This window comes from Anolis sagrei, chromosome 1 (genome assembly GCF_037176765.1).
Source record: "Anolis sagrei isolate rAnoSag1 chromosome 1, rAnoSag1.mat, whole genome shotgun sequence".
NCBI classification, from domain to species: domain Eukaryota; kingdom Metazoa; phylum Chordata; class Lepidosauria; order Squamata; family Dactyloidae; genus Anolis; species Anolis sagrei.
Genome location: NC_090021.1, coordinates 47323099 through 47349691, shown reverse-complemented (window position 1 = coordinate 47349691; position 26593 = coordinate 47323099). Strand labels below are relative to the sequence as shown.

At 40.7% G+C, this 26593-nt stretch overlaps 1 protein-coding gene across 2 annotated transcripts in view; it reads right to left on the bottom strand.

The window, feature by feature from the left end:
* The window catches only part of MDGA1 (MAM domain containing glycosylphosphatidylinositol anchor 1), a 339276-nt gene that overhangs the window by 188929 nt on the left and 123754 nt on the right, over positions 1–26593 (bottom strand). For both annotated transcript variants that reach the window (XM_067464241.1, XM_060754078.2), the window contains exons 3-4: positions 16672–16846; positions 1376–1572 (exon numbers count right to left, since the gene is read on the bottom strand). In XM_067464241.1, coding sequence (XP_067320342.1) covers positions 1376–1572; positions 16672–16846 — 372 coding nt within the window. The remainder of the gene's footprint in view (positions 1–1375; positions 1573–16671; positions 16847–26593) is intronic.

Genomic DNA, 26593 nt, shown 5'->3' with positions numbered 1-26593 from the left:
TCATTCCTTTACAGACACAGTTCAAAAGTATAGATTATGACCTACGAAACTCCATATGGCTTACATACAGGTTATCTGAAAGATCATAAACTTTCATACAAGCTTGTCTTGAAAATTTGCAGGGCACAACTGCAGATATGAGCAAGGGCTTTATTGCTGGTTTGTCCCAGCCTCTGAAACTCACTACATAGGGAAGTTAGGCTGTGTTTCCCTTGTCTCCTCTGTTTCTCTGATATTTGCATCCAGGTAGGGTTCTGGAAGCAGAAGTGGATTAGAACTGGATAAGTACTATATTTTTTCTGTGTAGTATAATTTGATTTTTAAGTATTCATTTTATTTTTATTTTTTTAATGTAAGCTGCTTTGATCCCCGTTTATGGGAGAAAGACAGGATAAACTTGAATGAATGAAAAGTGGGGGACAGAAAGATTACATCCTCTCGAGTTGATGTGACTACAAACATCCTATATGAGTAATGATAAACTATGAGGAAAATGGGTTGCTATGAGTTTTCCGGGTTGTATGACCATGTTTCAGAAGCATTTTCTCCTGATGTTTCACCCACATCTATGGCAGGTATCCTCAGAGGTTGTGAGATCTGTTGGAAACAAGGCAAGTGGGGTTTATATATCTATGAAATAGTGTTTCCTGACTGGAATTACTCTGTTTTCTGAGTGTTGGTCTTTATTCCAGACAAGAAACAATCAGGGCCAGCTAACAGCTCCCAACAAAGGATCCCCCAGGCAGGAAGCAGCCAGGCTTTGAAACTGCAAAGCTATTCAATACTAATCAAGGTGGCCCACTGCAACATTCACACTTGCCTCAAACAGACAAGAGTTCTTTGTCCTACCCTGGAGATTCCACAGATATATAAACCCCATTTGCCTAGTTTCCAACAGACTTCACAACATCTGAGGATGCCTACCATAGATGTGGGCAAAACATCAGGAGAAAATGCTTCTGGAACATGGTCATACAGCCTGGAAAACTCACAGCAACCCAGTGATTCCAGCCATGAAAGCCTTTGACAACACACATGAGGAAAATGGCTTTCCTTCTTGCCCACTGCCATTTAATCCCACTAACTCCCCATATGCATTTTCTCCAGAAAGTTGCCAAACAAGAAACCTCTACCACCTTTAAATGTGGATACTGATCCAATGGACTATACTATATTTGTTTATTTTTGGTGTAAATGGTTTTAGTTGGCTTATATTGATTTTAAATGTACAAGACTTGCAAAGAAGGGTGGAGTATTTAAACACGTGAATAAATAAAAAGTCCCTTTTGTAAAACTTTTTGTAGTACTTTACAGTGAGTCCATGCCATGATAGGAAACACAGCAATGCTTGTTTGAAGGTTAAGGGACCTCTCACCTGTGTGTACAATGGCTCATAGATATCAACTCCATTGTCCTGGCTGTGGGAAAGAGTCTCAGAACCCCGTCTCCAGATGAAGCGAGCAGGTGGATTGGAGTTGACTGTGCACCGCAAAAAGACGGTCTTCTCCTGGTAGAAACTGCCACGTACATCACTTATGGTCTGGTGGACAGTGAGAACAGGCTCATCCAAATCTGTAAGGACAGAAATGAAGGGAAAGGCCCACAGCAGATATCAATGAGTATCAAGGCTGGCCCAAGAATTTTTGCTGCCCAAGTCAAAAGCCAAAATTATGAACCTCCCACAAAAGCCAGCTGGATCACCAAATGAATCTGATTTTTAACAGTTGCAATGGGATAAAGAGAAGCAACCTAATTTATGAGGTACTGGAGAGACCCGTGGATTCAAGAGAGATGACTGGGAAATAGGCTTTCAAAGCTCGGGAATTCCCATTCCAGAGAAGTTAGATTACTATCCTCCCTTGCTATCTTCTCACAGGCAAATAAAGATTGCTTTAATTGAAGAAGCCTTAGAGGGCTGGTTGCTCAAGTGGAATTGGTCATGCATAAAATGATAGGTTTTCCATTTGCTCTTTTCTTTTTCAAGGCTATGTTTTTAAACAATTTTTAATTTCTTGATTGTTTAATTACCTTTTTAATTATTTTGTGCTGTTAATTTTTATCTCCTCTATAATACCAATTCAACAGTGACTCACAAGGTTTCTTTTTTCACCCCAGCAGCAATGAAAATTTGGGCAAAATCTATTGCTGGTATTGCAGTTGATTGTTCTGGAGATTTTTTTATTCCACCTAATTTTATCTATTCTAAATTTTAGTACTGTTGCTTATATTTAATATGTTGTACTTGTATTGATTTTTTAATGTGAAAGATCTATGTGACAGTTATTTCATGTAGTACTTTTATATTGTTGAATTGCTGTATCTTATTTTTTTTTGTATAGAAATGGCCTATGGTTTGCACATTAATAAATGATTACTTTTGGTTATGTTCACTTCCAATAAACCAGCTTGAATCTTGAACTGGGGAAAAAGGTGGGATGATGATAAAGACAATACAACAGCTGATCCATCAGCATTTATCAGTGGATGCAATCAACTCGCTCTGCCTATTGGTAGTGCTGGCCCTTGTAATGCAGCCATTACTCCATGATCAAAGAAAAACAAAGATCACAAACATTCTCTTACCACTCATCCTACTAGAATAATTGGCTGCCAGATGGGAGAGTTTAGCAAAACTCAAACCATGGACTTCATGCTACCCCTGGTCTTCAAAAATCCCTTTAGATTCCATCATATTTTATAAATTAGTGTTGTCTGATGCCTTCAGGCAGGTAGCTAAACATGCCTCTTAATTTCCAACATCACCATTGACAAACAACCCACCTCAAATTTGGCTGAAAATGCCCAGAAAAATGCAAAATGTAAAGAGAATGCCAACATGGTCTTCCTTTTGCTCCTCTCTCACGTCCCATTATTTTTATTTTTCCCCACTGAGTAAAATATGCAGACTGATTTTTACACTTGGGATTTGAAAAAATCACATAAACATGAATAGAAAAAAATCATTTATTCATGCACAAGAAAATGAACTTGCCATTTTCTGAAATTCATTCCAGCTTTAATGGTGACTTCTCACTCTGCAATCTTTCAACCTTCCTCCAGCAATGGGTACAGCCTTCTTTTCACAAAACAGTTGCTCTCTTCCTCTTCCCTAGACCTCCTCTACTTGCCTTCTTTGTCAATAATCACATTTTGAAAGAGGACTAAAGAAGATTTACCTGTCCCTACAAGGCCTATCTCACATAAAATATTCAAATGGACTGGGCATTCTGCCTCATAACAAGTCAGATGGCAAGATAAAATTGTAGAGGCATTATTTCTTAATTTTTATGTCTTGATATTTTATGCATCATGACTATTATTGTACCAGATGAAAGAAATCAAGTGGTTTTGTTTGTAATTGTTTGGATACAAAGGGAACAATTTTAATAGCTGACCTTGGAAGCCAGGGTCATATAATGGTTTGCCAACTTTGGAGACTAAGTACTTGCTTGACCACGGGAACCCAATGGATGGTCTTGGGCAAGTTGCTCTTTCTCTGCCTGAGAAGATGGCAAAGGCAACCCCCCTCTGACCAAATCTCACCAAGTTGTGAAAGCTTCACCTTAGGGTCACTATAAATGAGAAACAACTTGAAGAGACACTGACACACTAGCATAACAAATAGGTAAGATAGTTGCTGCTTTCTGTCTTGATCAGGACAGGCTTCTCGGGTGATGTGTGGCTTCGTTTTAGTGAAGAGCAAATCCTTAAATGGGAATGAAGCTCTTTCTGCACCAGTAAGAATACTAGAAGACTTGTCTTGTTCTAGCATTGCTTTAGTATGCTTTGTTTTTTTTTTATATATTGTCTTTATTGGTTTTCAGAATATAAAAAGATACAAATACCACAAATATGACAAATATAGACAAAGCACTAAGCTACACCTGGGACTGTAACTCCTTGTTGAAATACCCCAATGGGGGGTACCCGCTTGGCAGACACAAGGGTCGGTTTGTCTAAGTCTACAGTACTCTCTTCTCTCTTCTGCCAGGTCGCCCTCCCTAGCCCACCCGCCCCCACCCCCCACCCTAGGGACATCAATACACACGTACATCGACATACAAACATACAAACAACTGTCACATCCGTTGTCGGGTTGACTTCCAGGGTCTTTCGCAGCCGCGCATTTCTCTTCTGTACATCTAGTTAATTTCCTGTTTATCTTGTTACTACTTGGAGGTCATTGCTATTCATCTCTATTTATCTACTGGTTATTTTTTTTTTAGTTGTTTTACCAATATTTTATATTATTTTTCTTTGTGAGTTTGCTCCAGTCTGTTTTGTTGTTCATTATTTCAGCTTTCCTCATCATTTGAGTTAAGTGATCCATGTTCATAATATCGATAACCTTGGTGATCCATGAGTTATATGTAGCTGTTTCCCTACTTTTCCATACTTTAGCTATGCTGATTCTTGCCGCGGTGGTGAGGTAGAAGATGATTTTGTCGTCGTTTCTGTTCAGGTTGGCGTTGTTCATTCCCAAAAGGAATAGTTCTGGTCTGAGTTCTATCTCGATTTCTAATATTTCCTTAATTTTCAGATGTACTTTTTTCCAAAATTTCTTAACCACCTTGCACTCCCACCACATGTGATTGAAAGTTCCTTTTTTGTCCTGGCATCTCCAGCAATTCTTGTTAGATTTTCCTTTACTATACTTTGCAATTTTTTCCGGTGTCTGGTACCATTGATAAAACATTTTAAACCAGTTCTCTTTTATTTCGGTGGCATATGCATATTTTAGTTTTGTGCTCCACATTTCCTCCCATTCTGACATGGTAACGGTACGCCCAAACAACCTGGCCCATTTAATCATCACGTCTTTTACTTGTTCTTCCTCCATTGCCCATGTTAATAATTGGCGGTATATCTCCTTGATCGTCTTTTTCTCCGTTCTTAGTATCTTGTCCCAGGTTTTCTCTTTCGTTTCAAACCCTGATCTTTTATCTTCTTTATAGCTTTCGTTAACCTGCCAGTATTGGAACCATGAGAATCTGGGGTGTGTTTGCCTTATTTCTTCTAAAGACTTTAGTTTTATCTCCTGGTTATCGCTCTTCAATAGTTGCTTGTATGTCAGCCAACTCCCCTCCGTGGAGTTCATCCTCTGGTCTGCCTCGTTTGGTGCTATCCACAGTGGGGTTCTTATATACCATCTTTCCTTATACTTTTCCCACGTCTTTAGCAGGGATGCTCTGAGTGGGTGAGTGTTGAAGTTTTTTCCTGTGGTAGCTTTCTTCTTCCAAAGGTAGGCGTGCCATCCTTTGGGCAGGTCCTCCCCTTCTAGCGCAAGTAATCTCTCGTTTTTTAACTTTGCCCATTCTCGGGTCCATGATAATGCCGCTGCCTCGTAATAAAGTAGGAGGTCGGGCAATCCCAGACCTCCTCTTTTTGGATCATCGCTCAAGTTTCTGAATTTGATTCGCAACAAAGGTGAAATACTTGGGTATACAGATAACCACCAGCAATGCACAACTAATAAAAAATAACTATGAAACCAAGTGGAAAGCAATAAAAGACAAAATGAGAAACTGGTCAAGGCTAGGCCTATCTCTCCTAGGCAGGATTGCCGTCACCAAAATGAACATCTTGGCCGAAGTTCTATATCTTTTCCGTATGATCCCCGTGGCAAGATCAACAAAAATAATAACAAACTGGCAAAAAGACCTCAATAAATTTATATGGCAAAATAAGCGGGCTTTAGTATGCTTTGTTAATCACTTCCTCAGTAAACTGTATTCCTCCCTTTCTACACATTTTTAAATAAAAGATTACAGTCTTAACCCTATAGACTTTTTGAGTTCCTGCTCCTTTCTGTTAAATACAGCAGTTCCCACTGACACAATACTCAACCTAGTGTAGGACAGATTTATGCTTGGAACATACACACAGACTACTTACTGGCAGTATAACCTGAAAACTCTATAATGCCTGCAAGTCAGTATATAGAGTAAAAAGCTGGATGAACCAATGGTTTGACTTAAAGTAGCTATGCTAGATGGGAGTATTCTGAGAAAAGTAGTTATAGTTTTTTTTAAACGTTTCCAAGCTGTTTTTTTTTAAAACACAGGCACTCCAAATTGTCACACGCACATCACTAGTTGCCTGAAATAAATACTGCGAGGAAGAATTCTGCTATATGATTCTGTTTCTAAAGACATTCATTTGTCTTATCTTTATCCTTCTTCCCATGGATATTCAAGATCAAGCACATAGAGAAGCAAGGAGCTGTGGAATAAAATAGGATAATTCTCACCGTCCTTGTACTTTCCCTTTCCATTTACTATGTTCCCAATTATTAAGAAAAGACAAGGCTACATGACATTAATGAACCTTGTTGAGATGCTTCAAGGCTGCTGGGAGTGGGAAGTGTGAGCCTCTGAACTCAGTGGCATGGGTCAGGAATATGCGGTAAAGGATCCAGTTTCTCCTTTCTTGAAAGTGAAAGATCTATGAAAGAAAATGAATGAAACTTCTTTGCAGTTGTTTACCTGCAAAGACATGAAGACAAATGGCTGATCCTATATTCTAGCCCACCACTACTTCCTGTCCTTTCTATTCCAGTGCTGTTTTTAAGACACATAAAGTAATGTATGCACCCTCCATCAATTACTTTTTTTGGGTTCTCCTTCAATGAAAACTGGAATTTGATTGCTTGGAAATACCAGAACTGTAGTTCAGGCACATGGACAGAGCTGTTAGTTGGTGGTGATATATAAAAGGTAAGAAGTAAAACACAGATATACCTCCAGTCTTAAAAGTCCTTTAAAACAAAACTTAGGGGATTCGGTTGACAGAAGTTAATTCTGATTCGAGCACTCCATTCAGCCTCTGCCAATCCTTTTATAACAGCACCTTCCCATATTCTAAGTGCCAAGACATGTGCCCTTTCTAAATCTGTATGTGTGTGTGTATACCCATAAATGTGGATGAGACTCTGCAATGACCCCAGATAAGGGTGGCAGACTCATTTGGAAGGATGATTAAGTTCCCCTGAATGGTTATGGTTCAGAACTCAATATATTTGCTAGAATGTGCAGAGGGACTCTCGTTTAAATTAATGGGAGAATGAAACCTTTGTGCAGTAACTAAACTTGGAGTTATTATTTTTTCCATTGCATTTTGATCGTATTCACTGTTCAAGGAAAAAAATATGCTCCCCAATGGGCTCATCACTATTTTTCTCCCCTAGCTGGGTCTATATTCTACTCTTTCTTTTTCTTTCTTTCATTTCCTGGTTAGAAGGACTTCAGGCCTGCCCCTCTTCCTTGTTCCATAAATTTTAAAAAATTAAACATTTAATCAAGGACAATGAATTAATTGAAAGAGCATTATTGGGCTTTAGAAATAAATGCAAATTGGGTTGAAACAGGACTCAGCAGATGTAGTTATCTCAGCCTGGTTCTCTTATTTAATTTTGACATTTAAAGCAATTACAATATGAATTACACTTGCCACTTTTGTCTGTGAAATGTTGTTTCTAAATTCTCCTGTGTGGCAAGGATGTGATCCCCACTTCTCACCACACTCTTTGGAGTATTTGCCCAAAACATCACTGTGCTTGAAGTAGAAGGCATGTAGGCATCAAAAATAAAATAAAAACTTGCTTTGAAGCACATTTTTACCCACATTCTCATCTCTGCAATCCTGTGGACTGGTTCTAACCTAGCTAGGTTAGTGGGATTTACTAGAGACTGAATACACTTAGGTCTGAATTCCATGTGTTGCCTGTGAGTTGATGACCAATAAAATCCCTTTCAATTCTGTATTTCTGATTAAACAGAATAACAACAACAATTCTGTATTCCTGATTAAACTCATTGTGTTCTTGAAGGCTTTGAAGACTGGAATCACTGGGTTGCTGTGAGTTTTCCAGCCTGTATGGCCTTTGATATTGCTGTTTTTAAATTGTTTTAAATTGTTTTTAAATTGTGTTAGATTTTATTTATTTATTATTTATTTATTTGCTGCATTTGTTGACCGCCGTTCTCAGCCCTAGGGCGACTCACGGCGGTGTACAACATATAAAAGGCAATTTACAAAAAACAATAACGAAATATCAACATTTCAACAATTCAACAACAATATAATTACACTAAACAATCCGCTCCGTCTCATCGTAGAATCATAACCAATCTCGTAATCCGTATTCCGTTCCAGTCGTCATTGCCGATTATTTTAGCACTGGTTAAATGCCTTCTCAAATAGCCATGTCTTTAGGCTCTTACGGAAAGACATAAGGGAGGGCGCCTGCCTGATGTCTACAGGGAGAGTGTTCCACAGCCGGGGGGCCACCACCGAGAAGGCCCTCTCTCTCGTCCTCGCCAGACGTGCCTGTGAGGCAGGCGGGATCGAGATTTTAGCCTGTTCTAGTAAGCTGCTCCGAGCCCCAGGGGAGTGGTGGCATATAAGTTTGAATAATAAATAAATAAATAAATAAATAAATAAAAATGTTCCAGAAGCATTTTCTCCTGTCATTTCACCCACATCTATGGCAGAGGTTGTTTCTGGAACTTGGCCATATTTATTTATTTACTTACTATATTTATATACCGCCCCTCTCAGCCCGCAGGCGACTCATACACCCTGGAAAACTGTTTCCTGTTTTCTAACAGGTCTGTGGGAAAATTTTGAGAGCCCTAGGAAGTTCATGTGTTCCTCTGGATTCAGCATCACATATTCCTTATAACTTTTTGCAGGTTGGTTGTTCTTTCCAGATATATTTCCCATACCATCATTACAGATTGAATTATCTGAGGATTACATTTCTGTAGCTGTACATCACCATCATCATCACCTCCACAATCAAAGTGGACCAGTGCTAGTCTGTGAGTCCCTGGACCAGTGCTAGTCTGTGAGTCCGTTGGGAGTTTCCTGTAAAGAAATAGTTGTAGCCATTCGGCATAAGTATGGTACTAAGTCATGGCGCAATTGGGGGGGGGGGGGGGAAGCTAGTCACCCACTTCTATAGTACTAATCTACAACACCATTTAATAATAATAATAATAACTGGGTGCAGTGCCTAAAGACCTTGGCCTGCACTTAAACACAATCGGCACGGACAAAATTACCATCTGCCAGCTGCAGAAGGCCACCTTACTGGGATCTGTACACATTATTTGCCGATACATCACACAGTCTTAGACACTTGGGAAGTGTCTGATGTGTGATCCAATACAACAGCTAGCAGAGTGATCTTGTCTGCTGTGGATTCATCTTGTTGTGTTTCAAACAACAACAACAACAACAACCACCTTATTTTTATGCCCCACCTCCATCTCCCCAAAGGGACTTGGGGTGGCTTACATGAGGCCAAGCCCAACAGAACAGTTAAAACATCTCACATTAAAATGCATATCAACAAATTAATAGCAAAAGCAATATAACGAAATAAAACAACAAACATTAAACAGTATATAAAACAAACATCAAAACCAACAACCAAAAGCAAAGTTCAATGTCTCATCTTGGGTGGGCGGATTGGTGTCACAACATTAGAGGATAGAACTAATGGGTAAAGTGCAAATATCATATAGCAGCGATGAGGACAAGAATGATTTATCATAAAGGATTTGGATACAACAATTCTAAAGTGCTTGAGGACAAAATTTTGGGGTCCTAACTGGGGCCAGCTGCCCAGGGAATTATGTAGTCCAAAGCACTGTGGAACATACACGTCTTTAATGTTTGTAAAGTGTCTTCAAGTGTTCAAAATGTTTCACACCTACCATTTAATAGAGGGGCACATGTCTGCAATAATAGAGATTTCAGTAAAACTACATCACAGATTAAATCAGCCCACAGTTGGTGGCTTGCCAACTGATACAACCATGTGGGTTGTTTCAATATCAACATAACTTTTAAATGTCCCTTGCTTCCATCTGGTCTCCTTTTCCCTTCCTCCCAACATGGAAAGGCTCCAAGCGGCAGCTTCCCTGATTAAAGCTGATATCTAGGGAGTTTGTGCGAGTGACAGCAGTTTTGTGCTAGATCCTCAGCACACCTGCCTTGCTGGCACCAGTTGAAACATAGCACCAGGCTGCTTGGCTTTTTTTTTCTTTAAGGATTTATGGGAGGCTTTGGAAACATATCTGGGTGGCTAAATGTCATATGTGACCTGATGCTTTGTGGCAAACTTAGAGGGGTCCAGGAGTTTTCAAACAACATCAGTTCTTTTAAAAGTGCTTTGCCTTCAGACCCAGGATGGTCACAAGCAACATACAAAGTTCAGACGTCTGTGGCCTATTATGTTTTCTTCTTTTTCGATGCTAACAACAAGTTGATGTTAGACCAAGAGATTGGCCGCTGTAATGGTCTGGATGAGGGCGAACAAACTGAAACTAAATCCAGACAAGACAGAGGTACTCCTGGTCAGTCGCAAGGCTGAGCAGGGTATAGGGTTACAGCCTGTGCTGGATGGGGTCGCACTCCCCTTGAAGGCGCAGGTTCGCAGCTTGGGTGTGATCCTGGATTCATCGTTGAGCCTGGATCCCCAGGTTTCAGCGGTGACCAGGGGAGCATTTGCACAGCTTAGGCTCGTGCGCCAGCTGCGCCCGTACCTTGGGAAGTCTGACTTGGCCACGGTGGTACACGCTCTGGTCACATCCCGCCTTGACTACTGCAACGCTCTCTACGTGGGGCTGCCCTTGAAGACGGCCCGGAAGCTTCAGCTAGTCCAGCGCGCGGCAGCCATGTTACTAACAGGAGCAGGACGCAGGGAGCATACAACGCCCTTGTTGTTCCAGCTCCACTGGCTGCCGATCTGCTACCGGGCCCAATTTAAGGTGCTGGTGTTATCCTTCAAAGCCCTAAACGATTCCGGCCCAAAATACCTTTCGGACCGCATCTCGGCCTATGAGCCTACGAGGACCTTGAGATCGTCTGGGGAGGCCCTTCTCTCGATCCCGCCTGCCTCACAGGCACGTCTGGCGGGGACGAGAGAGAGGGCCTTCTCGGTGGTGGCCCCCCGGCTGTGGAACACCCTCCCTGTTGACATCAGACAGGCGCCCTCCCATATGTCCTTCCGCAGGAGCCTGAAGACATGGCTTTTCGAGAAGGCATTTAATTAAGTGCTACAGTAACTGGAAATGACAACCGGAACGGAATAAGACTACGAGACTGATTATGATTCTACGATAAGACGAAGCGGATCATTTTAGTGTAATTAGATGTTTGTGTAGTAGTGATATGTTGGTTACTGTCATGTTGGCTCATTGTAAACTGTTTTTTCTATGTGTTGTACACCGCCGCGAGTCGCCCCAGGGCTGAGAGCGGCAGTTAATAAATGCAGCAAATAAATAAATAAATAAATAATGCATACGAACTCCCCATCCCAATGTAGGTAATGTCCAATTGCACCCTCATAAATTACTTTTTCAGGTTCTCCTTCAAGCCCATGTCAAAATATCTTTCCTATGTGATATGTACTATGCCCCAGGACACAGAACATGCAAATCATGTGGGCTTGCCCACAAGCAGGATAAAAAAAAACAAACAAGGAACAATGCACATATTTTACTTTGTTACATGAAGGAGGGGGGAAATAATTCCTAGCATAAGATAATGGAGAAATCTGGATCAGCCACATATTTGTTGCCCAAGGCAAAGAACAAGATGATGGCTCTACTTCTGATCCTTGTAAAGAAACCAATTAGGTTGGCAATTTAATTTTATTTGAGCACTGACATCAGGATGAAGTTGTAATGAATCTACCTGTTAGCTGGCTAGGCCGAAGCCTGCATAGCAGTGTTTGGCCTCCTGGTTGTTGAGCAAAGAAGGAGGAGGAGTCAGGCTGACTCCTGATTGGGTGTAACAATCAGGGGTGGAGTCAGCTGAATGGAGGGAAAGGGAGCTGTCTTATCTGACAGGGAGTTGAGTCTGGGAGTTAGACAGAGAGAGTTGGATTTTGAGAGCAGGGAACTGACAGAAGTGAGAGGACTTTTAGAGGATCTCTAAGGTTTTGGAATAAGGGGAAGGCAGAGAGCCAGAGCTTTACTGGGTTAGAAGAACTAGTAAAGGAGGGCTGTGCCTTAGTGAGCCTTGTAAAGGTTTCACAGATACCTTATTGCCATTTGTCTTGGGTCTGTATCCCAGGGAATACTGTGTCTAATAGTAGAACAGTGGTTTAAAGAGATCCTCAGATATAAAAGCCATTCTGTCAGGAGAACTGTTTGTGTTTAAGCAATCAAGTTACTGCAACTGCATCAAGATTTTGTACCACTCATTCCAACGAGTTGTTGTATTTCTCAAGTTAAAATAAACTCTTTATTAGTCTACTCTTAACTGTTGTTCGCCTCAATCCATTCGTTGCCCTCAGTAATCATTCTCTCAACACATCTTTTAGTCTCCAGTCAGCCATTGAAGTTCAAGTGCTCAAACATCCTTTTATTTAAAATACAATCACACCCTTTTGGTTCCTCAGGCCAGCATATTACTGAGGTGGTGGCAGCTATTTTTACCAAATACTTCGGTCACTTAGGGTCAGCCTTTTGTTCCACGCTATACCTAAGGGCAGAGGTGTGATCTGTGGTGTCCACCCTGCCCCAGGTATCTTTAACATCTTTATAGAAGTTTACCATAATTTCTGAAAACAGCAAGCTAGTATAGAACAAGAGTACTCAAATCTTTTCAACCACGGAGCCCTATTTGAAGCAAAAGTTTATCATGGAGCTTCAAGAATTTTTTTATATATTATTATATATTATATTACATATAATGTATATATATCAGAAATAATAATAATAATAATAATAATAATAATAATATACTTTATTTATATTCCGCTCTCCAGGAGCCATCCAGTCCAGCCCCCTTCTGCCATGCAGGAAACACACAAACAAAGGACCCACATCATATGGCTATTCAGCCTTCATAATAATAATAATAATGGTAGTGAATCAATTTGGAACAGAAAATTAAAATATACATATGCGATGGATTTAAAGGAGAACTGGCTTAAGACGTTTCATCGCTGGTACATCACACTGAGGAAACTAAGCTTAATGTATAAAAACACAAAAATATTGTTGAAAATGTGAAGAACAAGAGGGTTGTTTCTTCCATATGTGGTGGACTTGCAAAGAAAAAAAAGTTGGGAAAAGATCCATGCAGCAAGCCAACAGATTTTGAAGTTCAAATTCCCTGTGAAGCTGGAATTTTATTTACTAGGTATATCTGACTCAGACATCCCATTGGACTCCAACGATGATATTTTTTTTACATATTTGACCACAGTGGCCAGAATTTGCTATGAAAGGCTGTGAAAGCAAAAAAGCAATACCAGAGATAGATGAATGGTTTCAAAAAGTGAGAGAAATTAAAGACATGGATAAACTAACTTTTTTGCTAAAGAAAAACTCAGGGAATCTGATAAAATACACAGATAGGTCCAAGATAGAGGAATATGAAAAAAAGAGAGAAGGAAATCAGACTCATTAAAAGGCATTAGTATGTAAGGGAAAAACAAGAAGAGCCAATTTATTGTATGTCACGAAGGCCCACTGTGACTATTAATTATGTAGGTAAAAACAAAGGTAAAGCCGGAAAGGACTAGATGGAGGTCACCAATTTTTATTTTTATTTTATTTTATTATATATATTTTAACACATCTTTTTCTTCTTTTTTTTCTTTTTCTTTTTCTTCTCCATTTTTCTCTCTAAATATAGGTTTTCCTACCTTTCTATTATTTCATTGTTCTCCCACTTTACTTGTATAAGAAAAAAATCCTTTTCTTCCCTTTGTGCTCCCAAGAGTCCCCACCCTTGGCTCCCTTCCCTATATTCTTAATAAAAATAGTGTTTAATAATAATAATAATAATAATAATAATAATAATGGTAGTGGTAGTAGCTGAAACCCTGGGGGCCATCCAGTTCAACTCCCTTCTGCCATGTAGGAAAAGCACAACCAAAACACCCCCAACAGATGGCCACACAGCCTTGTAATAATAATAATAATAATAATAATAATAATAATAATAATAATAATAATGGAAGCAACCCAGGTGACATCCAGTTTAATTCCCTTCTGCAATGCAGTAAAAGCACAATCAAAGCAATCCCAACAGATGGCCACCCAGTCTTTGTAATAAATAATAGAAAACCCAGGGGCCATCCAGTTCAACTCCCTTCTGCCATGTAGGAAAAGCACAACCAAAACACCCCCAACAGATGGCCACACAGCCTTGTAATAATAATAATAATAATAATAATAATAATAATAATAATAATGGAAGCAACCCAGGTGACATCCAGTTTAATTCCCTTCTGCAATGCAGTAAAAGCACAATCAAAGCAATCCCAACAGATGGCCACCCAGTCTTTGTAATAAATAATAGAAAACCCAGGGGCCATCCAGTTCAACTCCCTTAGGCCATGCAGGAGAAGCATAATGAAAGCATTCCCTGAGCAGTGGGAAGACAATAGGGTTTTGGAAGTAAGGAAAGTGAGAGGAACAGGTTTTTGGGGACAAGGGAGATGGGAGGAGGAGCAGCAGGAATGTGTAGGGAAAGCTTGGAGGGGGAAAATGGAGGAGGAGGGGGGGGAAGGAAACCATGGAGCCCCTCAGTATGCTTCAAGGACCCCCCCCCCCCCAAGAGCTCCCACGGAGCATACTTTCTGAGAACTACTGGTATGGAATAAGCAGAAAGATTGGGGGGTCAGGATCAACAGCTGAATCTGCCACTGTTACACCTACCAAAGACTTCCCAAGGAAGCTGAAGCATTCTATCTACTGGCAGGGCTAACTGCTGCATTGCTTTTAAATGCATTTTTTTTACATTTTACATTTATATTTTTAACTAAATGCTTTCAATGTTCGTATTGTAAACACCATTAGGGTAAGAGTAAAGCAAAGGTGGAATCAGGAAGACAGAATGTGGAGTAAAACAGGGAGTTTTATAACTTCTGTTCAAAACATCCACATTTAGGAGATACAGCAAATTCCTTTAATTGTTACTTCACAGTTGATAAGCTGGGAAGCAGCAATTAATTTTGGTCCTGCTTTAAAAGTCCCTCTCCAGTCATTTCAAAGATAGGTAATATAACAAGTCCAATAAAGGCCTTGCATGTATGCATCACACTAATTAACAAATGTGTGAGCAAATGGCAAATTTGTGGAATCCTAAGACCCGTAAGCCATGCTGCTGGTAGGGAGGCCCATTTTTTGCATGACAGGATCTGATGACTTTGGGTTATCCAAACAAAAAAGCAATGCTAAAAAAATATCAAGATGATACACACACACACACACACACACACGTGTGTGTGTTTTAATTAAAGCATTATCTGATTTCTTTCTTATATTATGGTCACATTTTGAATATATGATGTTTTTCTTTGAAATATTTGTTTAACTGTATGAGTGCAGTGTACTAGCATGAGGATGTACTAGAGGGGAAGCAATAATTTCCCCCAAAGTCTGTCTTGTTTTACCTTTATATCAATACAGTATTGCATAGATTAGGTTCAAGTGTAGGCTATTGTTTCACTGAAAAGAAACAACATGCCACCTTTGTGTATCCTTTGCCTGAGAAAATCTTATGAAAGCAGTGGCTTCACATTGATAAAGATATCATGTCAAGGAATATACCCACACATGGATGCAAACACAATATTTTGTTTTGTTTCTCCATGAGCTAGCTGAGAGACAATAGCCCATCTTGCATATAAGCAGAAGCAAACCACTGGTCCTATCCTCTATTTCCTCTATTATTTCTTCTTTGACCATTATGATTTGTCGGTAAAGATCTCCTGCCACCTTCTTCTCCTCTCTCAAGCATTTCCTAATCACCTTCTCAAGTGGACTATCCTGTTCTCTATTTTATTCCCTCTATCTAAAACTTTCTTGTCTGATAGCCCAGCTTTGAATCCAATTCCCTGATCCTATCCGATTCTGAATTTCTTTTTATTCCACTGGGTTTCCATCCACTGTATATAAGTCCTCCACTAACCTTTTCCATTTACTTTCAATTAATCTCAACGTTCTGCCTATAATTTCATTATTATTATAATTAACTTGCCATATAGTTGCCATTTTATTCTCATTGCCTGGATTTAACTTCTTTCCCCCCACACTTTTATTGTTCCTTTAAAGGGTTCCTTAAACTCTGTTTCCTCTCTCCTCTTCCATTCCCTAAATATTATTTCTTTTCCTTTAGTATTATTTATTTTCTTCTCCATATTTATGCATTTCCCCCCATATACTGTATTTTCAACAATCTTTGGATTTGAAACGCATTGTGATAAACTTCTAAACTTGGAATCCCCAGCCTTCTCCTTCCTCTTTTGCATTTGTCTCTTATTCTGGGTCTTTTCCCCCTGACTGCCCATTTTCTTATTCTTCTGTCCCACATCTTTAGCGTCTTCTTCTCTACTGTGTTTGGTAATGTTAGGAATAAATATAAAATGTTTGGTATTATAAATATTTTAATGCCCTTATTCTATCCACTCTTGTTAATATTTTCCCTTCTCAATTCTTAAGTTGTTTATTACTTTCTTGACCATTTTCTCATTTATTTCCTAAGGAAATACAAGATTCACACTTTAGGGAAAGTAATTATGGAAGAAGCCATGTCTAACCCTTTCCCTCTGTAATCATTTCAGATCAAATCAGAATTTCACTAGCCAAACAATCAGGTATGATGAAAATACAAAGCTCTGAAACACACAAAATGACTTACACTGAACATCTACTCGAATGGATCGGATGGCAGGAACTCCAACCCCGTTCTCTGCTTTACAGTAATAGCGACCCCCCTGAAGCCTCTGGATCTTCTCAATTCGAAGGGTCTCATTAAACACTGATGTCTCTTGGAATTTATCTGATGCGCTGCCGGCAGTTTTGGTCCACCTCACCTGGAAGAAGAGAATGGAAATAAAAAGTCAGAGAAGAAGAAAAGGAGAAGGAATACAGACAAATTTAAAGCTGGGGCATAGGTTGAGATGGCAAACCACTACATGATTTCATTTCCAATTTCTCAAAGTTTAGCAAATGTCCTGACTTTTTAAAAAGCTGGCCTGTTTTTTTTTTCAGATCTTTCCTCGCCTGTCCAGCAATGCTCTGTAGAAGTTTCTAGAAGTTCCATTTTTTTTCTTAAGGGGCAGTTAGTCTTATTTGAACTAGCCACTGGTGCATCACCAAAAAGTTGAGTTAGACTGATGGATAAGAAAAGGGACATCGAACATGAGAAGTCTTGTAACATTTCTTTGGAACTGATGGCAAATTGATTGGATTAGCTGGGGCTGAAACAACAAATGAAGCTAACAGAGCAGGAGGTACTAAGGAAAGCTAGCTGGAAGCCATAAAGCTTGGAGTGTTGTTTTTAAGGAAATAAATCAATAACTGTATATGTGGAGCAATTTGTTGTAGGCACCCTTTTCTCATTATTTCAACAGCAATATGTGACTTTCAAAATTATGTGCTTTATAACATTACTAGCTTGGGGGCCCTGCAATGCTTGGGCTACTTGAGAAAGGCATAGTTTGTTTTGGGAAGTTTGGTAATATCAATGGATGCAGAGTGAACTACAACTCCCATTCAAGCAGATCATCCCCCCCCCCCCAACACCCCCAGTATGTTATGTTGGCCCAGATTATTTGAACAAGGCACTGTTTGTTTTGGAGTGTTAGGTAATATCAGTTTGCTAATTTGTAGCTCTATTTCTTAGAAAAAAGCCAGTCTTTCCTGTTGTTTTTAATGAATGCTCCCACTAGAAAATGTGAGTGAACTGCAATTTCCAAAATCGTGGGCTAATCACCCCAAACCCCACCAGATTGCCATATTGGGTCTGTGTGCCAGGTTTGGTCTAGATCCCACATCAGCTGTGATCAGTGCTCTCTGGATAAGGGTGAATTACAACTTTCAGAGCAGAGGTCATTAACCCCCAATACCCACCTGTATGCACAGTTAGCCATGTTGGATCTGTGTGCCAGGTTTGGTACAGATTCATAGTTGCCTGGGTTTAGTGATCTCTGGATAAGGGTGAACTCCAACTCCCAGAGGCAAGGACCTCCAAACCAGACCTGTATGCACAGTTGGCCATGTTGGGTCTATGTGTTAAGTTTGGTCCAGATGTGATGTCACTGGGTTCAGGGCTCTCTGGATAAGGGTGAACTACAACTCCCAGAGCCAAGGTCATTCACCCCCAAACCCTGCCTGTATGCACAGTTGGACAAGTTGGGCCTGTGTGCCAAGTTTGGTGCAAATCTGATGTTGGTTGGGTTCGGTGCTTTCTGGATAAGGGTAAACTAAAACTCCAACATCAAGGTCCATTCCCCAAACCCCTGCAGTATGTTCAGCTGGCTATTGGGCTTCTCTGTGCCAAGTTTTGTCCTCCTGCCAATCAGCCAAAGTGAGACAGACATGATCTGATTCAGTATAAAGTGGATTCCTAGTGTCACATGTGTCATTCACGTAAACCATAACCATGTCCCTAATTCTGGAAACACTATCTTGCTTTCTTGACAAGATTACGGTCTTTAAGTTGTGTTATGACATGGTTATAGTTGGTGTTGAAACTACAATGTAAGTAGTTTTCTCACATTTTAAAAGCTTCCTGGTCATGAACATGCTGCTCATATTGGTACATAAACCAGACAAAAACAAGATGAAATGTAAATATATCTTCTGAGAGAGAGGAGTGGAAATATTCATGTATAAAACACCAAGCTATCTTCATGGAATAGGTAAAGGTAAAGGTTTTCTCCTAACATTAAGTCCAGTCATGTCTGACTTTGGTGGTTGGTGCTCAACTCCATTTCTAAGCCAAAGAGCTGGCATTGTCCGTAAACACCTCCATGGTCATTTGGCCGGCATGATTGCATAGAGCGCCGTGACCTTTCCGCTGGAGCAGTACCTATTGATCTACTCACATTTGCATGTTTTCAAACTGCTAGATTAGCAGAAGCTGGGGCTAAGCTGGGGATCTTACCCCACTCCTCAGACTCAAACATGCGACCTTTCAGTCAGCAAGTGCAGCAGCTCAGCGGTTAAACCCACTGAACCACCGGGGGCTATGAATTCAAATTTAACAAGAGTTTTGCCAGCATGAAGTCTCCAAAGGAACAGAATTCATTGCTGCCAGAGATTCCATTCAATTCAGAGCAGCTGTGGAAAGATTAGCAAAATAAACAACCGTGGAGTCTTTGCCCCTGTGGTCACCCCAACACATTACAACTCTGTGCAGAGGGATAAGGGAAATATCTGTCTTCAACTATTAAATTTTCCTTCCTGACCTGATAAGCAGGTCACAGTTACCCCCGCCTTTTCAGATCATGAACCAGAAGTTATATAATTTTCAATAGCCAGACAAACTACACAGCACAAGGCGAGGAAGTTAGCATTATTATGACCCTACTATCTCACCATCTTTTTAAAAATCCTACTCCAGCCTACAGGCCTATTTATACACTAGGGACTTGGGTCTGCAGTTAGGAGACAATGGGGTCCCACATAGCCGTCACTCTGTGCTCCCTTACTGTTCAGAGGTCTTCAGCTAATGGCAGCCCATAAGGGATTTGCTTAGCCTTTGTCCTATCATTAGAAGCCTGTAGCCTCTCTGAGTGCATTCTCTTTGCATCACTGCTTTCGTCGGTACTTTAATCTTTCCTCCGCTTTTTTCATTTCAGACTCATTTATTAAGTTTGACCACATCTTGAAACCTTTATGACTAAGAGGAGAGAAGGCAACACATTAAACAAAGGCTAAAAGATAAATCTTTCACTGGGAAAAGGGTAGGATGATAACAGAGATCATATATGGGGATCAGAGTCATTGCCCCATTCCCAGTTAACACAATCAATGTGTTAATTCATTTCAATAAGCCCAACTTTTAAAACTGCATATTCACTGTATTGAGGGAATACAAGAAAGCAACTGACAGAAGGGAGAATTCAAGCAAGAGCATAGGAGCCAAGAATTCAAGCAAGAGCATAGGAGCCAAGAAATTGTGGGATGAAAACTCACAATGTATCCCAATGATAATGGCATAATCACTACTATTTTACCTATGTGCACAGATTCTTTATCTCTATGTGAAGCATTTTTCACTCATCACATTCTATGTATGTTGAGACCTCTGCTGAACCCTCCATTTGTATTGCTTGAGTTTAAAAGCAATCAGTTATGTTTCTCAGCTATATCCCCTGATGGCATTGAGATATATAAATCCACCCTATAAGAAAAATGTACATGTTCGTTTTATGCAACTATTATTCTCACAAAATTGTACTGTCACTGTCTAAAGCTGGTGTATAGAAAATAATTCCAAGATCCTTTGTATGTGTTACTATAGTATATCTGTCCTATGAAATGTCTTTTTCTGATTGCTAGGATTGACTCATTGTTGATGTTAGGATTGACTTACATAACAATTTTCACATGATGAAATCTTTTAAAAACAACTATAATACAGAATACTGTAAAACACACTCAGCTCTTGTGACACGGTTAAGTGCTGCTGCCTTTTGAAGTTAAGCTTGAAGGGTTACAACGCACAAAGGTAATACTCTCACCTCCTACACAGGGAAGTGTACCAGACAAGAAATCAACTACACAATCTTATTATTGTGTTACTATTCCTAGTGTTATTATCTTCCATGGTTGGTTGTTTTTACTGTATTTGCTTATATTGCTGTTATGTTTCAAAATTAGTATTTTTAAAGAGTGATAGTAGGTTGGCTCCAAAACCAAATAATGTGTACAATAAGAATGGATTATAATCCATGTGATTTTAGAAAGTGAGTGGAAGGATTTTTTTTGGGGGGGGGGTGAAAAAGTGAAAAAGTGTTGTAATCCCCTCCTCTGTAAGTTTTCAAGCTGGGTGACCATCTGTTTGGGGTGCTTTGATTCTGGGTTCCTCCATGGCAGGGGGATGGATTGGATGGCTTTCTTGGATGGATTCTTCCAATTCTATGATCTCCACCCAGCAGGAGATACACACACACACACACACACACACACATCCTCATGGTCCATCTCAGTCCTACTTCAAAAAACTTTTCAAATTATGCAGATGGAGGAGTTGGCTCTATGGTAATCTATAAGAAGCATTTTATCTAACTGTTTAATCATCATCAGCAGCAGCAGCAATCACTCATGTCTGAGTATAGTTGCCTTCCAAGTGCAGGGTCTTGGTGGTGGGTTCATAGGTGGCTGTAGAGACCTAGACTTGACCTCCGTGTTCTTCAGCAGTGAGGACATCGGGTTCCAGATGGAAGGCGGACCTGGTCAGCGTTGGTTTGACATGCCTTCCTCTCGACACATTTCTCCCTTTTGCCCTCCATCCATGCCTCTTTCAATTCCACAGCAGTGTTGGTAATAGTTGACTTCCAGTTAGAACACTTGAGGGGCAGAGCTTCCCAGTTCTTGGTGTCTATGTCATAGTTTTAAAGGTTGGCTTTAAGCCCATCTTTAAATCTCTTTTTCTGTCCACCAACATTCTGTTTTTTATTCTTGTTGTTGTTGTTCATTCGTTCAGTCGTCTCCGACTCTTCGTGACCTCATGGACCAGCCCACGCCAGAGCTCCCTGTCGGCCGTCACCACCCCCAGCTCCTTCAAGGTCAGTCCAGTCACTTCAAGGATGCCATCCATCCATCTTGCCCTAGGTCGACCCCTCTTCCTTTTGCCTTCCACTTTCCCCAGCATAATTGTCTTCTCTAGGCTTTCCTGTCTCCTCATGATGTGGCCAAAGTACTTCAACTTTGTCTCTAGTATCTTTCCCTCCAGTGAGCAGTCGGGCTTTATTTCCTGGAGGATGGACTGGTTGGATGGACCGGCTTATTCTTGAGTAGGAGTATAATAACTGCTTTGGGAGACGGTGATCAGGCATTCAGACAATGTGGCCAGTCCACTGAAGTCGATGGTGAAGGATCGTCACTTCAGTGCTGGTGGACTTTGCTTCTTGTTTAATATGGGTAAACGAAATGCAAAGATACAGAATGGGGGACGCCTGGCTTGAGAGCAGTACGTGTGAAAAAGATGTTGGATTCCTCATGGACAACAAGTTAAACATGAGCCAACAATGTGATGTGGCGGCAAAAAAAGCCAATGGCATTTTGGCCTGCATCAATAGGATAGTGTCAATCAATAGGATAGTGTCAGCATAGTGTCTAGATGCTGACACTATGCTGACACTATGCTGACACTAGGGAAGTAATGCTACCCCTCTATTCTGCTTGGGTTAGACCACACCTGGAATATTGAGAAGAACTTCCTCATGTTCAGATGGAATCTCCTCTCTTGTAGTCTGAAGCCATTGTTCCGCGTCCTAGACTCCAGGGAAGCAGTAAACAAGCTTGCTCCCTCCTCCCTGTGGCTTCTTCTCACATACATGGCTATCATATCTCCTCTCAGCCTTCTCTTCTTCAGGCTAAACATGCCCAGCTCCTTAAGCTGCTCCTCATAGGGCTTCTTCTCACATATTTATACATGGCTATCATATCTCCTCTCAGCCTTCTCTTCTTCAGGCTAAACATGCCCAGCTCCTTAAGCTGCTCCTCCAGACCCTTGATTATTTTAGTTGCCCTCCTCTGGACACATTCCAGCTTGTCAAGATCTCTCTTGAATTGTGGTGCCCAGAATTGGACACTTCCTGACTGTGAGAGCCATTCAGCAGTGGAACTCTCTGCCCCGGAGTGTGGTGGAGGCTCCTTCTTTGGAAGCTTTTAAACAGAGGCTGGATGGCCATCTGTCAGGGGTGATTTGAATGCAATATTCCTGCTTCTTGGCAGGGGGTTGGACTGGATGGCCCATGAGGTCTCTTCCAACTCTTTGATTCTATGATTCTATGATATCAACAGTTCTCTCTGCAACATTCCTTTTGCTTCCCAAAAAATTGTGTAAAAAGAATAACTACACTTTAGACACACTTCCAAGCCTGTTTCAAGAGACATGGCACCAAGCCATGGTATGGGATATGTAAGAAGGTACCTTCAGCACTCTCAAAAGTGCAGCTTTGAACAACTCTTTGGAAAAGCTTATACCAGCTGAATTTTTCATAATTCTGCAATTAAGTACAATTATGCTCAAAATAATGTTTTTCAAGTCCAGACCTACCACTTAGCCATGTGATACTTTCTGAAGTTTTGGGATAGATGAAAGCAGGAGCTAATATTTGAATGGTATAGCAAGACTTTTTCAAGCAAGACTAAGGGACTGAAGAATTGAGTCTCAGCTACAGGTTATAAAATATTGAGACAACTATTTTTTTGGTTTTTGGTTTTCCAAAGGTGTTCAAAATACAAGGGCATGGTGATGTTATCGGCTGTTAGTCAAATATCAACTTTTCAACTTCAAGTATGTGATACATAATTTTCAAATATTTACTTGGCATCACTTTTTCCAATGAATTTTAGAAATTGTATTTTTTTAATGCTGAGAATGTTTTCTTAGATCTCCCTTTCTACTAGTTCAGACAGAAGTAAAACAAATGTTCTCTATTTTTGTACCCATATTTTATTTAGAACTAGCTTGGGGACCCGGCGTTGCCCGGGTTATTAGAGAAAGTGGGTAATGGTGGTTCTGTATGCCAAGTTTGGTCTTTATTGGTCTTTGGATAACGGCTGCATTATTTTCAGGAAGTGAGTGAAGGTACTTGAAGTCCCATCATCCATGGCCCATCCTCCTACAAACAGCAGCAGGATATAGAGTGGGTCATGGGGGCTCTGTGTGCCAAGTTTGGTCTTTATCAGTCATTAGATGAGGGTGGCAGTGGTGTCAGTAAGTGAGTCAAGGTAGTGCAAGTCCCATCATCCAAAGTCCATCCCCTTTCAAACTGCAGCAGGATGTAGAGTGGATCATGGGGGCTCTGTGTGCCAAGTGTGGTCTTGATTGGTCATTAGAAGAGGGTTGCAGGAATCTTTGGAAAGGAGTGGAGGTACTTGTAGTCCCATCATCCATGGTCTGTCCTCCTCCAAACTGCACCAGGATGTAGAGTGGGTCATTGGAGCTCCATGTGCCAAGTGTAGTCTTGATTAGTCATTGGCGAGGGTCTCAGTGGTCTCAGGAAGTGAGCAAAGGTACTGCAAGTCCCATAATCCATCTCCAAAGTTTTCCAAACAACACCAGGACGTAATGTGGGTCATGAGAGGTCTATATGGCAAGTTTGGTCTTGATCCGTCATTGGATGAGGTTTGCAGAGGTCTCAGAATGTGAGTGAAGGTACTGGAAGTTCCATCATCCATGGTCCACCCATCTCCAAAACTGCAGCAGGATGTAGAGTGGGTCATGGGGGCTCTGTGTGCTAACTTTGGTCTTGATTGGTCATTAGATGAGTTTTGCAGCAGTCTTGGGTAGTGGAGGTACTTGAAGACCCATCATCCATGGTCTGTCGTCCTCCAAACTGCTCCAGGATGTAGAGTGGGTCATTGAAGCTCCATGTGCCAAGTTTAGTCTTGATGAGTCATTGGCGAGGGTCTCAGTGGTCTCAGGAAGTGAGTGAAGTCCCATCATCCATTGTTAAATTCTTCCAAACCACACCAGGATGTAGATTGGGTCATGCTGGGTCTCTGTGTGAATTGTGGTCCTGATCCATCATCGTTGGCAGTTGTAATGGTCTTAGGAAGGGAGTGCAGGTATTGCAAGTCCCATCGTCCATGGTGCATCCTCCTTCAAACTGCACCTGGATGTAGAGTGCGTCATGGAGACTCAGTGTGCCAAGTTTGGTATTTATTGGTAATTGGATGAGGGTTGCAGTGGTCTGAAGAATTGAGCAATGGTACTGCAAGTCCCATAATCCACGGTCCATCCCCGGCCAAACCACACCAGGACGTAAAGTGGGTCATGAGAGGTCTATGTGCGAAGTTTGGTCCTGTTCAGTCATTGGATAAGGTTAACAGCGGTCTCAGAATGTGAGTGGTGGTACTGCAAGTCCCATCATCCATGGTTCATCCTCCTCCAAACTGCAGTAGGATGTAGAGTGGGTGATGGGGGCTCTGTGTGCCTATTTCGTCTCTATTGGTAGTGTTCTGACCCAGCCCCCTTTGGCCTTTCCTTTCCTCTCTTTCTCATCTTGGAATCTTGCATTTGAGGCTGGCCAATCAGAGACCATATGCAAATTTCTTTCTGTCATGCCCCGTTTCTGCCATGAACCCTCTTCTCCACCAGGGGCTCCTATTGAAGCTGGCCAATCAGAGACCATATGCAAATAGCACCACAGCGGCAGCCAATCAGAATGCTGGCACATACACCTTCCGCCCTCCGCACCTCTGTCCTTCCCATACAAACACTCTTCTTTATTATATATACAGATTAATTCCCATTGGTTTTGGTTAACCTTTCTTTCAGTGCTAATGATCAACATATAAGTTTTAATTGTGAAAAAATATTGCCAAGCATGAAGTTTCCAGTTAAATAACCTGGAAGATATAAAGATATTGACAGTAACATAGTATTTTGAAAAACCTTTCATAAATATTTTTGGGGAAGAAATAAGGGGATGGAAAATCTGTCAATTTACCATTTTTATAATGTTGGCTAAACAGGGCAAACAAATTATTAAGCGATATAATAAATGCACACAATCAAATGCATTTTAAAAGTAGCAAGCTCATATTAAGTTTGGTTTTTTATAATATACTCAAACAGAATATGACGGTGGTTATTTATCCCACATTAATAAGGAACTTGATTGAGTAATCTAAAGGACACAATATAGGTCAGAAGTTCCCAAACTCAGGGCATTGGTGTATTTTGATTTCAGTTCCCAGAAGCCCTAGTCAGCTTGGCGAAGAATCAGGAATTCTGGGGGGATGAAGTTCCAAACACCCGGAGGACCAAAGTTTGTTAACCACTGATATAGGGCAAGCTCAATAATGTTGTTCTGAGAGGGTCAAAAGCCTTCTACAGAAGCAATGAAATACTAATTCAGAATTAGTGAAGCAGCAGATACCTTGAGAAGGGTGACCAGGCCATTACTCTGTCCATTAATACTGTCTCCCTAATCCCTGATGTATGAGGCCACCATCTCACCCTGCCTAGTGGCAGGGTCACCCCATTGTCGGAATATGTCAATAGGGTGGGAATGTGTATTCTTGCTAGATGACCTGCTTTCTTAACTTTAATTCTAGCTTAACATTAATTCTAACGTGACTTCTAATACTGAATTGTCTTAAATCCTTCTTGCAGGTATTATTGACTGTGTAGCCATCCCAAGCTGGAAAATATTGTGCTGAAAGGAGAAGTGGAAAATAAATAAATAAATAAATAAATAAATAAATAAATAAATACTATCATTATTATTTAGCTTCTATGTCTAGTGAGGCCACAGAAAAGTCTCTGAGGAGAGCAGGAAAGAATAACTCTGACACTCCTGCTCTTAAAGTGCTGCATTCTCTGGAGGGCTCTGTCCACATCATTTCATGATTTCCAGGAGCCATTTAGTCACTCACCACCTGGCTTTTAGCAATTGTGTTCCTGAATGAGGAGTTCTATCTCTACACACATCATCTGTTGTGTTAGGAACGTCTCTCACCCTTGTACCATGGGACTCTAGGAAAGGTCAGTAACATTTCAAAGTCAACCTCCACTGGCAGCTGTGTGATGGTCACTCTGGGAAATGTGCTGATTAGATTGAGCCTAGTAAACTATATTAATCAAAAAATCC